This window comes from Serinus canaria, chromosome 11, assembly GCF_022539315.1.
Source record: "Serinus canaria isolate serCan28SL12 chromosome 11, serCan2020, whole genome shotgun sequence".
In the NCBI taxonomy this organism is placed as follows: domain Eukaryota; kingdom Metazoa; phylum Chordata; class Aves; order Passeriformes; family Fringillidae; genus Serinus; species Serinus canaria.
In genome coordinates, this window is record NC_066325.1 from 19854350 (window position 1) to 19865777 (window position 11428).

Consider the following 11428-nt stretch of genomic DNA (forward strand, 5'->3'; position numbering starts at 1 on the left):
ACAGGGACAAAGTGCTGCTGTCCCCGGGATGCCCCTGGTCCTGCCCTGGCACCCACCAGCCACGGGGACAGGGTGACACGGGTGGCTTATGCCGCGGGGGGGCACGGTGGCACAGGAAGGTGACACGTGGGTGTCATGAGAGCGGTCCCAAGAGCGGGGCGGGGGGGATGGAGTGGCCGGTCCCTGTCCCTAAGCGGTCATTGGTGTGGGGGTGACAGGGTGACACCTTCCCAGTGCCTCCTCCACAACGAGCGCCTGCGGGGGGTCCCTGGGGCTGGCTCCGTGCCCTGCCCGCGCCTGAAGCCGGTGCCGGGTGATGGTGATGCCGGTCCGGTGCAGCACCGGAGCCGCTGCCGGTGCCGCCGGTATAGCAGCTGTGCCGTGATGCCTGTGATGGGGCCAGTGCCGGTGCAGCACTGGTGCTGCTGATGCCGGTGCCGCCGGCGCCGCCGGTGCTGCCGGTGCCGGTCATCGCTCCCGCAGTGCGGGGCTGGGGCCGGTGCCAGGTACTGCCGGTGCGGGGCGGGTTCCCGGGGGTTGCGGGCGGAGCTGGAGCCGGTGCCGGTGCTGGTGCCGGGGGCGGTGCCGGCGGTGCCGGTGCCGGTGCCGGTGCCGGGCGGGGCCCCCGCGGGCTGCGGGCGGTGCCGGCCCCGCCGCGGTATAAAGGGGCCGCACGGGCCGGGCCGGGCGCACAGCGGCGGCGGCGGGTGGGGAGCGGCGGCACCACCACCACCGGCACCTCCACGGTGAGTCCCGGTCCCTCCTCCTCCCTCCCGGCTCGCTGGTGCCGGCTCGGGGTGCCCCCGCCGTGCTGTGAGCCCGGCAGCACCGGAGGCTGCGGGGCCGGGGGTAACGGGCAGTCGGGAGCGCCGGGGGCTGCGGGACAGGGAGGAGCCGGGAGCGCCGGGGGCTGCGGGACCGGGGGGAAGCCGGAGGGGGCTGCCCGGGAGGTGCCGCCGGGGGTCCCTGGGGCTGGCTCCGCGCCCTGCCCGCACCCCCGCACGTGCTCGTGCACCCCCGACCTGCCCGCACCCCCTGCCCGCCTCCCGGTGCACCTCCGCAGTCCCGTCCTGCCCGCGCCGCTCGTCCCATCCCGCAGCGGGTGGGGGTCTGGCTGCTGCCGTCCCCGCAGCCGGGGGTCCCACCGCACACGCTCGGGGCGGAGGAGGGCTCTGGGCGGCCGTGATTTCCCCGGAGACACCCCGGTCCCTGACATCCCCGTGCCCTTCCCTGTCCTCCAGCCCAGCCATCGCCTGTGAGCAGCCGTGCTCCTGCTCGGGTGGATGGGGGCTGCTGGCACTGTGCTCGGTGGGGTACTTGGGACCCCTGCACCTCACCTGGCGCCACACACAGCGGGGTGTGTGGGACCCCCGCACCTCCTCTGGCCCCGTGGGGGCCCTGGGAAGGTGTTACCCCCAAACCAGTGACCGGAGAGGGACAGGGTGGCCGTGGGCAGCAGAGGAACGGGGACACCCCGCTTTTGCATTCTGGGTGACCTGATGGGGAGGATGTCCCTCTGCCCTGATGGCGCCCCTTGTCCCCCCAGATGCCAGGGAGCCTCTCCACGGCCCTGCGTGTCGTGGGGACCAGCCTCTTCGCCGTGGCGGTGCTGGGGGGAATCCTGGCCGCATACGTCACAGGGTACCAGTTCATCCACACGGAGAAGCACTACCTCTCCTTCGGGCTCTACGGGGCCATCCTGGGGCTGCACCTCTTCATCCAGAGCCTCTTCGCCTTCCTGGAGCACCGGCGCATGCGGGGCGAGGGGCAGCCGGTGCGGCCGGGGCGCTCCGTGGCCCTCTGCATTGCCGCCTTCCAGGAGGACCCCGACTACCTGACGAAGTGCCTACGCTCCGTCAAGCGCATCGCCTTCCCCGACCTCAAAGTGGTGATGGTGGTGGACGGGAACGGCCCCGACGACACCTACATGCTGGACATCTTCCACGACGTGATGGGCTCCGAGCACTCCGGCAGCTACATCTGGAGGAGCAACTTCCACGCCTGGGGCGAGGGGGAGACGGAGGCCGGGCTGCGGGAAGGGCTGGCCCGTGTTCAGGCACTGGTCCGCAGCAACACCTACTCCTGCATCCTCCAGAAGTGGGGCGGGAAGCGGGAGGTGATGTACACGGCCTTCCGGGCGCTCGGAGACTCCGTGGACTATATCCAGGTGCATGCATGGGCTGGGGCACGCGGGTAGTGAGTGTCCTGGGCAGAGGGGCTGTGGGTGGAATAGGAGCAGTCCCGGGAATCCCCAGTAGCACCTGGGTGCCTGGCACCAGATCTGGCCCCATGCACTGGCCTAGAGCCACCAGGGCTGGGGGCTGTTGGTACTGGGGTGCCTGAGGTGTTGACTGCTGCCCACACTGCTGCCCGTGGGTGTCCCATCAGCTCCTCAGGACATGGCCTGCTGTGGTGCCATCCCGTGGGACAGTGTGGCACGGGGTACAAGGTCCCCACATGTGTTCACTGGGACAGGTCCTCCCTCAGTGCCAGCAGCCAAAGATGGGTGCCCGGGACAGTGGTGCCCCGGTACCACCGGGTGCTCTGCTCCCCTCCATCGCCTGCCGGTCTCCAGGGCTCTGCCTGGTCTCGCCGTCCGTGGCTCAGGCTTGCCTGGCTGTGGGCTGGGCTGTCTGCCGGGCGCGCGTGGGCGGCGGGAGCGGGGCTCGACATTCCCTCTGCCCCCAGGTGTGTGACTCAGACACGGTGCTGGACCCCGCCTGCACCGCCGAGATGCTCCGCATCCTTGAGGCCGACCCCCACGTCGGCGGCGTCGGCGGCGATGTCCAGGTACGCTGGTGTGAGGGAGGGCAACCCGGGGCGGCAAGGGCAGGCCTGGGGCCCCAGGGGGCTGCAGCACTGCCAGGGCTCACACCCATCCCCTCCCCAGATCCTGAACAAGTACGACTCGTGGCTCTCCTTCCTGAGCAGCGTGCGGTACTGGATGGCCTTCAACGTGGAGCGCGCGTGCCAGTCGTACTTCGGGTGCGTGCAGTGCATCAGCGGCCCCCTGGGCATGTACCGCAACGCGCTGCTGCAGCAGTTCCTCGAGGACTGGTACCACCAGACCTTCCTGGGCAGCAAGTGCAGCTTCGGAGACGACCGGCACCTCACCAACCGTGTGCTCAGCCTGGGCTACCGGACCAAGTACACGGCTCGCTCCAAGTGCCTGACGGAGACGCCCACGCGGTACCTGCGCTGGCTCAACCAGCAGACCCGCTGGAGCAAGTCCTACTTCCGCGAGTGGCTCTACAACGCGCTCTGGTTCCACAAGCATCACCTCTGGATGACCTACGAGTCGGTGGTCACCGGCTTCTTCCCCTTCTTCCTCATTGCCACTGTCATCCAGCTCTTCTACCGCGGCCGCGTCTGGAACATCCTCCTGTTCCTGCTGACCGTGCAGCTGGTGGGCGTCATCAAGGCCACCTACGCCTGCTTCCTGCGCGGCAACGCCGAGATGATCTTCATGTCCCTCTACGCCCTCCTCTACATGTCCAGCCTGCTGCCCGCCAAAATCTTTGCCATTGCCACCATCAACAAGTCGGGCTGGGGCACCTCAGGGCGCCGCACCATCGTGGTGAACTTCGTGGGGCTACTGCCAGTGTCGGTGTGGGTGGCGGTGCTGCTGGGCGGGCTGGCCTACACCGCCTACAGCCAGGACCTCTTCAGCGAGACCGAGGTGGCCTTCCTCATCTCAGGTGCCATCCTCTATGCCTGCTACTGGGTGGCCCTGCTCACCCTCTACCTGGCCATCGTCGCGCGCCGCTGCGGCAAGAGGCAGGAGCAGTGTGGGCTGGTCTTCACTGAGGTCTGACCATGGGGTGGTCCCGTGCCAGGGTCATCCCCGGTGCCACGGCGATCCGACGTGTCAGGGTAACCACCGCCGTCCCCTCTTCCCCATCCTGGAACCACCAGGCGCTGGGGTGATCCCACATGCTGGAGTGAACACCCCCAGTCCCCTTTGTCCCAATTCCGGAGCTGCTGGGCAGCGCTGAGCGCTCCCAACCCTTGGCATATCTCATCAGATCTTGAAATCTTACTTTTTTTCTTAATTAAGGTGCAAACTTTTCCTATACTTTCATTTTTCCATCCCAAGCTGGCCACAGAGAAGGCGAGCCAGGGCTGCCCACCACCCGGCCAGGTGCTGCCAGCTACATCCCAGCTGTGCCCTATGGAGATTCGTGGTGTGGAGCGCTGCTGGCCGCGCTCCCCACACCCCACTCCAGAACCTTCCACCCTTCGGTGCTTTTTACAGGGATTTCAGTCCCACCTCCGTGGTGCTAGAGCACTTCCCACCCCCAGGACACACAGTGTGTCAGCACAGTGCCAGCACTGCTGGCTGGTGCTGCCTCTGCCCCACGGCTGCGTGCAGGCGCGTACCCACGGGCAGCCCCCCAGGCCTTTCGGGGGTCTGGCTGCTCCAGGAGGGCAGCAGGCTCCTTCAGCTTTGCCAAAGAGCCAAGGGGCGGATCCTGGCATGGAGAGACCGGGAAAACTGCGGGGCTGTGTGCCAGCCGGGGCGTTGCTGGAGACCCTTTGGGGCCATGTCATGCTCTGGCTAACCCTCGGCCCCATCGTTCCCACCCTGCAACCTTCCCAACAGTGGGGAGATAGGGATTTAGGCAAGGTGCTTCCCAACTTTCCCCTCCCCAGGGAATTCACCTGTGAGTCCTTTTTTCAGGACTTGGATAAAAACCCCTTTCTATGACGGAGCTTTTAGCTGTTTTTTGTTTAATTTAATACAAGGTTTTTTAGAAGACTTTTGTAGCTCTTTGGTATTGTCGCAGATGGTTTGTAAATCTATTTATTTTTGAACCTGCCAGGGGAATTTTTTCCCATATTTCAGGTGGAAAAGGCTGGTTTTTATATCCTGACGGAGTTGTGGAAATAAAGACTTGAAGTGAGGACACATGGTGTGTTTTGGGGAGGGTTCCCGAACCCCCTGCCCAACTTGAGGGAGGTTAGTCCTGAGTCCCTGGGTGGCAGTGGTGTCCCTACAGCTGCAGGGAGGGGGTAGAGAGAGACATCTCCACACTGGCACCTCCGTGGATCCCCGGGACCTGCTGGACACTGTGGGCAGCCCCTGGGTGGGAGACTCCTTCCCAGGCTCACAGGAAGTCCTTACCTACCAGGAACCATTGCCCTGTGGTGATCCACAGGGTCTGTGGCCAAAAGCTTGGTTGGTCTCTGAAAAGAGTCATTTTTGGGGGGACAAGTGAGCCAGGAAGTGCCCAGACACAGGACCCAGCAGCGTCAGTGTCACCTGTGCAGGTCAGGGATGACGTCCTGGATCTCCCCAAGTCCCTGCTGCTTTTTCCAGCAGCAGATCACAGTTCGTAGCCCACATCCTTCCCCTCAGACCTTCTTGGGCACGTGGGTGATGATGGGCTTGGGGCGGGTTTTGAAGAGCAGTTTGGTTTTGATGAGGGCAGTAACGGTGTAGTGGCCATGGGGCCCCACGGGGCTGGGCTGGGAAGCTCCTCCCTGCTTCACCAGCACAGCAAACGGCTTCTCCAGCTGCACCACCTTCCCGTAGAGGATGTGGTGACCCACGATGAGCACAGGGATGCCCTGGGGAGAGCGGAGGGTGAGGCTGGGCTGGACTGTCCCCAGCATGTCCCAGCAGTGTCCAGCCTCACCTCACAGGTGTAGTGCAGGTCTCCCAGCAGGCTCCCGGCCAGGTCCCCGCTCTGCCGGGGCTCCACCTCGCCCTGCAGCTCCACCAGCACCCACTGTGCCAGGGTCCCTGTGCCACCGCTGCGGGAGAGATGGGGAGGGTCACCTGGGCCCCAGCAGGCACAGGGGCCATGGGGATGGGACCCTTGGGGCTCACCTGGAGACGACGATCTGCACCATGCCGGGCCTGCCAGGGGCTGCAGAGACACAGTCAGGACAGGGGAAGTGGGGAGGGGAGCAGGAGCCCCTGGCCCTTCCCCTCTGGGGACCCCAGGATGAACTTCCACCCCCAGGCCCCCACGCACAGACCCTACAGATCCTGAGATCCATCCCCTCCAGCCCCCCCGGTCCCCACAGATCCCCAAGCCCAGGTCCTACTGACCCCCAGGTCCTGCCCCAGCACCCCCGGCCCCCATGCCCAGAGCCCTGACCCGCCCAGGCCCATCCCGTCCCCGGGCCACAGAGACCCCAGGGCCCAGAAACCGCTCCCCTGGCCCAGACCCCCCTACGGGCCCTGCAGCCTCCGCCAGATCCCTGGGCCTGGATCCCGCCCCCCGGCCCTGCGCCCCCCGTGCCGCCGCCCTGTCCCGCGGGGCGCTGGTGCCCTCCAGCGGCGCCGGCGCCGCGGGGACGGCTCGGGGCGGCCCGGCCGGGTCTCTCGGGGCCGGATCCCTCCCTCCTGCACCGTGCGCTCGCCCCGCGCCGCGCCCCGGCCGCACCGCCCCAGCCCCGCTCCCGCACCCGCCGCCAGCCCCGCACGAATCTCCCGCCGCGCCGCCGCTTCCGCTTCCGGTTCAGCGCGGCCCCCGGGGCAGCTCCGGTTCCGGCGCGCCGCGCGCACGTGGGGCGGAGCGGGAGCCGAGCGGCGCCGGGGCCGGCGGAGCGCCATGGGCGAGTTCGAGGTGCACCGGGTGCGGTTCTTCGGGCTGGTGCCGGCGGGCGTGCGCTGCCTCGCCTGCCACCCCCGCGGCACCCGCCTGGCCCTGGCCCGCACCGACGGCGCCGTCGAGGTGTATAACTTCGCCGCCAACTACTTCCAGGAGAAGGTGAGGGCTCCGGTACGGGCCGTACCGGGATGTACCGGGCCTAAACTGAGCCGCACCGGGCTTTATCGAGCTTGTACCGGGCACGTACCGAGCCCGTACGGGGTTTGCTTGGTCCTTTCGATCGGCGCCGAGCCTGTACTGGGCCTGTGTCGAGCCTCACCGGGGCTGTACCGGGCATTACCCGGCCCTGCCCGTCCGTACCGGGTGGTACCGGTGCCGCGGTGTGACCCGGTCCCTGCGCAGGTGATCCCCGGGCACGAGGCGCGGTCGGTGGAGTCGCTGTGCTGGGCGGCCGGGGACCGGCTCTTCGGGGCCGGGCTCGGCGGGGACATCACCGAGTACGACCTGTCCGGGCTGAGCGCGGCCCGCGGCGTCGATGGCGGCGGGGGACCCATCTGGAGCATGGTGGCCAACAGCACCGGCACCCAGCTGGCGGTGAGTCCCGCCGGGAGCGGCACCGGGGCGGGCGGTGCGGGGAGAGGGTCCCGCTGTGCCCCGCGCTGATCCCGGCCCCCGCAGATCGGCTGCGAGGACGGCTCTGTCAAGATCTTCCAAGTGGTTCCTGGGGGGATCCAGTTCGAGCGGAACCTGGACAGGAGGAAAGGTGGGTCCTGGCTGCAGCACCGTCCCTCCGGCTGTCCCATCCCGGTGACCGTGGGGCTGCGAGCCCACGGGCTTTCACACGGAGCTTCCCTCCCTCCCCAGGCCGTGTCCTGTGCCTGTCCTGGCACCCCTCAGACACTCACATCGTGGCTGGCTCCATCGACTTTTTCCGTGTGATTGACGTCACTTCAGGTACCTCCTGTCCCAGGAGCAGCCCCATCCCATCCCCCGGGACTGCCGGCACCCACCGGCCCTGCCGGGCACCGGGGGATCCCCCGGCCACCCCCAACCTTCTCACACTGCAGGCCAGACGGTGCAGAGGATCATGGTGAACTACCACGTGGAGAAGGCCAAGCGCGAGTGCGTGGTGTGGGCCATCGCCCTCCTGTCCAGCGGCACCGTGGTCAGCGCCGACTCCTTTGGGAGGGTGCAGTTCTGGGACTGGGAGCAGGGCACGCTGGCAGAGTCCCACACCGTCAGCACCTCGGCTGTGCTCTCGCTGGCCGTGGCACAGGTGGGTGACACCCCCAGGTCCCCCCGGCTGACGGGGAGCGGGGGCTGCTGCATTCAGTGCCTCCTGGCAGTGCCCTCCTGCTGTTCCCAGTCTGCTCCCACAGCCCCGTCCCGTTTCCCTCCGCAGAAGGAGGACAGCATAATCGTGGGCACCTCGACCGGGGCCACCTACCATCTGCAGCTGCTGCCCGTGAGGCTGGGCGGGCTGGAGAAGCGCTGGGTGCGGACAAAGCCCTTCCAGTTCCACAGCCACGACGTGCGGGCCGTGGCACACAGCCCCACCGCCCTCATCTCTGGGGGTAGGACTGCCGGGGGCACCGGGACTGGGCAGGGTCTGCCCTCCCGGTACCGGCTGGGCTGATCTGTGCTTGGCTTCCAGGCCTGGACGCCCAGCTGGTGATCCGCCCGCTGATGGAGAAGGTGCAGAAGAAGAGCTACGATGCAGTGCTCCGAAAATTCACCTTCCCCCACGTGAGTGGTGCAGCGACTGGGGTCTTGGAGCTGGTGGGGCTGGCAGGGCTCCACCAGGGCAGGATCTCCCTGCCCTTCCAGGTGCTCTCATTGCCCCGCCAGGGTTCCTTCCCTGTGCCTGGTTCCCTCCTCTGCCCCGTTGTGTCTCCTTTCCTGGTACATCTGGAGGCTCTGCCGAGGAGCAGTGCAAGTTGTCAAGCTGGTCTTGCTGGTCCTGCTGGGTCTCCATCTCCAGGCTCCCATCCCACGGGACCTGATTTCCCTGCTCTGCCCTGCTCGGAGTCACCAGCACCCCAGGGCATTCCGGCTGTGCCCCAGCCCGTTGTGCCAGGCTATGCGTCCCTGACATCCTGCCTGTTTTTCCACACAGCGACGCCTCGTCTCCTGCGCCAGGAAAGCTCGGCTGCTCCTCTTCCAGTTCTCCCAGTACCTGGAGCTCTGGAGACTTGGCTCCACTGAGGAGACCGGTGAGTCACAGGTGCAGCTCTCCGGTGTCAGCTCCTTGGCAGAGCCCGGGCTCCCAGCAGAATTTTGGGATCGAGTGTCCTGGGCCTCAGGGAAGGGTCTGGGCACTCCCTCAGGATCCACAGCTGCTCAGAGAGCCCCGTGTGGTTTTCCCACTCTCACTGGTGGTCTGTGTGGTTCCTTTCCCAGGAAAGGATGGCGAGGTCCTTCCCTTGTGCCGGATGCCCGAGCACCTGGTGCAGCTCAAGAGCAAGGTAGGGCTGAGCAGGCTGGGGTGCCCCTGGGGCAGCCGAGGGGTGTGTGCTGGGCTCTGGGGGTTCCTCAGGCCTCCCTGAGTCCCGTGGCATTCCCAGGGCCCGGAGCACATCTACAGCAGCTGCGTCTCACCCTGCGGCACCTGGCTGGGCTACTCCACGGCCTCCCGCTTCCAGCTGTACCGCGTGCACTGCGACGGGGACGGCGTCAGCCTCAGGAAGGTCAGGGGCTGCGGGGGCCTGGGGGCTGGCCTGGCCACTGTCACTCGTGGGGACTGTGGTTGGCAGTGGGGTGGCTGCCAGGGCTGCGTTCTCCCCACTCCCAGGTCCCCAAAGTGCCCAAGCTGCTGCCTCCAGCCTACCAGCTCCAGTTCTCCGCCGACTCCGAGAGCCTTTTCGTGGCCTCCGCTCGAGGATCTGTCCACGTCTTCCAGCTGCTGGAGCCGGGGGGCTGCAAACACCTGCACACCCTGCGGCCACCCTCAGGTGTGGGGTGGGGCTGGGGGTTCCTGGGCTACACATCCCCCTCCCCATCGCCCACCCACCTCTGGGTGGGTACAGAGGGGGGTGTTCCCCTTTCCTGCCCTCAGGGGTGTGTGAGTCTCTCCTGGGGTGTTTGTGCCCTCGTGGCCTGGCACTGGGCAATCAGGGGGGATGTGGGGCTGGGTGCCTCTGGGGTTTGGGGCTCCCTGCACCCCTCTGAGCCCGAGGCTCTCTGCAGGCTGCTCCGAGGCCGTTTACCTGCTGGCACCGAGCGCGGACGGGCACTGGCTGGCAGCAGTCAGCGGCGACTGGGCCATCCACATCTACAACCTGAAATGCTTCAAGGTGGGCCTGGAGCGAACCCCCAGCCTCAGGGGACATGGGATGGGGGACTCAGCAGGCACGGCCCCCCTGGGAGCCATCGCTGCAGGAGCAGGGCTGGGGTGGGTGTGCGGGAAAGGGGTCAGAGGCAGTCCTGGAGGTTCTGGTCGGGGGTGGGTGTGTGGGAGAGCTGTCAGCAGTGGCCCTGGCGGGTCCCATCAGTGCAATGTGCCCTCCTGCAGCATCACTGCGTGGTGCCCACCTACGACTGCGCCGTATCGGCCATCGCCATCCACCCCAGCACCAACAACCTCGTCATCGCCTACTCGGACCAGCAGGTAGGAGCTCTCCCAGTTGAGCTCTCGTGGCCCTGCTCCCTTCGCTGGCTGGAGCTGCTGGCAGGAGCGGGCGGCCCTGAGTGTGTCCCTGCTGTGCTCCCTGCAGCTGTTTGAGTTCAGCATCCCCGAGAAGCAGTACACGAGCTGGAGCCGCACCGTGCAGAGCCGGGGGCTGCACCGCGCCTGGCTGGAGCGCGACTCGCCCATCACTCACATCACCTTCAACCCCAAGAACCCCTCGCACATCCTGCTCCACGACACCTACCTGCTCTGCGTGCTCGACAAGTCCCTGGTGAGCAGGCGGGAGGGCCGGGGGAGCCGGGGGGCTCCTGCAGAGCCTGACCCGCTCTGTGCCCGCTGCCCTCCCGCAGCCCCTGCCCGACGACAGCGCCCTCCTAATGAACCAGAGCACCCTGAAACAGCTCCCAGAGACGGCCAGGAAGAGGCAGCTCCACGCCTTCAAGATCTGCAAGAAGTTCCAGGTGGGTGATGGTGTGGGGGAGCGGGGTCAGGGAGGTGCTCAGCTCTGGAGAGGGACTTGGAACAAGGGTATGGACAGCACACAGGGAATGGGTTCCCACTGCCAGAGAGCAGGGTTAGATGGGATAGTGGGATGAAATTGTTCCCTGGCAGGGTGGGCAGGCCCTGGCACAGGTGCCCAGAGAAGCTGTGGCTGCTCCTGGATCCCTGAAAGTGCCCAAGACCAGGTTGGACAGGGCTTGGAGCAACCTGGGATATTGGAAGGTGTCCCTGCCCATGGCAGAGGGTAGAACGAGATCCCTGTAAGGTCCCTTCCACCCCAAACCATTCCCTGATTTTACGATTCCCATCTTCTGCCTTGCAGCCACTGCTTTTCATGGATCTGCTGGACAAGAACTGCCTGGTTGTGGTGGAAAGACCCATCATGGACTTCAAAACCCAGCTGCCTCTGCCTGTCCAGCAGAAGAAATTTGGCACCTGAGAGCAGAAGAAGCCACTCCAACCTCGGAAACTGTCTCTGTGCTGCCTTCCTGGGGCACTGTAAGAATTTTCTTAAAGTGCTGTAGGAATAAAACCTCACTGTTGTGTACATGCCCAGGCTCAGGGCTCATCCTTGTCTGTGACTCCCTGTTGTCACACCACCATCATGTCATCATGATTTTCATATCCTTCCAGTTCTCCCCCCGGGGCGCGGGGACAAGGTGACACCCTACATTCCATCCCCTTTCCCTCACAGTGTCTAATCCCACGTTGGTTTCACTCTCCCCAGCAGTCGTGT

The 11428-nt window shown here is 66.3% G+C and overlaps 3 protein-coding genes across 5 annotated transcripts; 2 read left to right on the top strand and 1 right to left on the bottom strand.

Moving 5' to 3' along the window:
- The first annotated feature begins 686 nt into the window (after positions 1-686).
- Positions 687-3830, top strand: HAS3 (hyaluronan synthase 3). The gene is made up of 4 exons (XM_030227790.2): positions 687-746; positions 1547-2167; positions 2689-2790; positions 2891-3830. Exons 2-4 carry the CDS (start codon positions 1547-1549, stop codon positions 3812-3814), a joined length of 1647 nt encoding a protein of 548 aa, XP_030083650.1. The 5' UTR covers positions 687-746; the 3' UTR covers positions 3815-3830.
- A 608-nt stretch (positions 3831-4438) lies between these two features.
- On the bottom strand, positions 4439-6481 carry CHTF8 (chromosome transmission fidelity factor 8). 3 transcript variants are annotated; one of them, XM_050979046.1, is made up of 4 exons: positions 6396-6455; positions 5834-5873; positions 5640-5757; positions 4439-5571 (listed from the first exon to the last, which is right to left on the bottom strand). In XM_050979046.1, exons 2-4 carry the CDS (start codon positions 5854-5856, stop codon positions 5356-5358), a joined length of 357 nt encoding a protein of 118 aa, XP_050835003.1. In that variant the 5' UTR covers positions 5857-5873; positions 6396-6455; the 3' UTR covers positions 4439-5355. The 3 variants fall into 3 exon arrangements, with proteins under 3 accessions (XP_050835003.1, XP_009089042.3, XP_030083651.1); XM_030227791.2 differs by having other exon boundaries at positions 4450-5571; positions 6418-6481; XM_009090794.4 differs by lacking the exon at positions 6396-6455 and having other exon boundaries at positions 4448-5571; positions 5834-6227.
- Positions 6482-6534: 53 nt separating this feature from the next.
- On the top strand, positions 6535-11241 carry UTP4 (UTP4 small subunit processome component). Its single transcript, XM_009090936.4, has 16 exons — positions 6535-6722; positions 6966-7157; positions 7242-7326; positions 7428-7517; positions 7631-7839; positions 7966-8137; positions 8218-8309; positions 8680-8776; positions 8964-9028; positions 9128-9250; positions 9355-9514; positions 9750-9856; positions 10075-10170; positions 10277-10462; positions 10542-10652; positions 11015-11241. Exons 1-16 carry the CDS (start codon positions 6564-6566, stop codon positions 11129-11131), a joined length of 2061 nt encoding a protein of 686 aa, XP_009089184.2. The 5' UTR covers positions 6535-6563; the 3' UTR covers positions 11132-11241.
- The last annotated feature ends 187 nt before the right edge of the window (positions 11242-11428 follow it).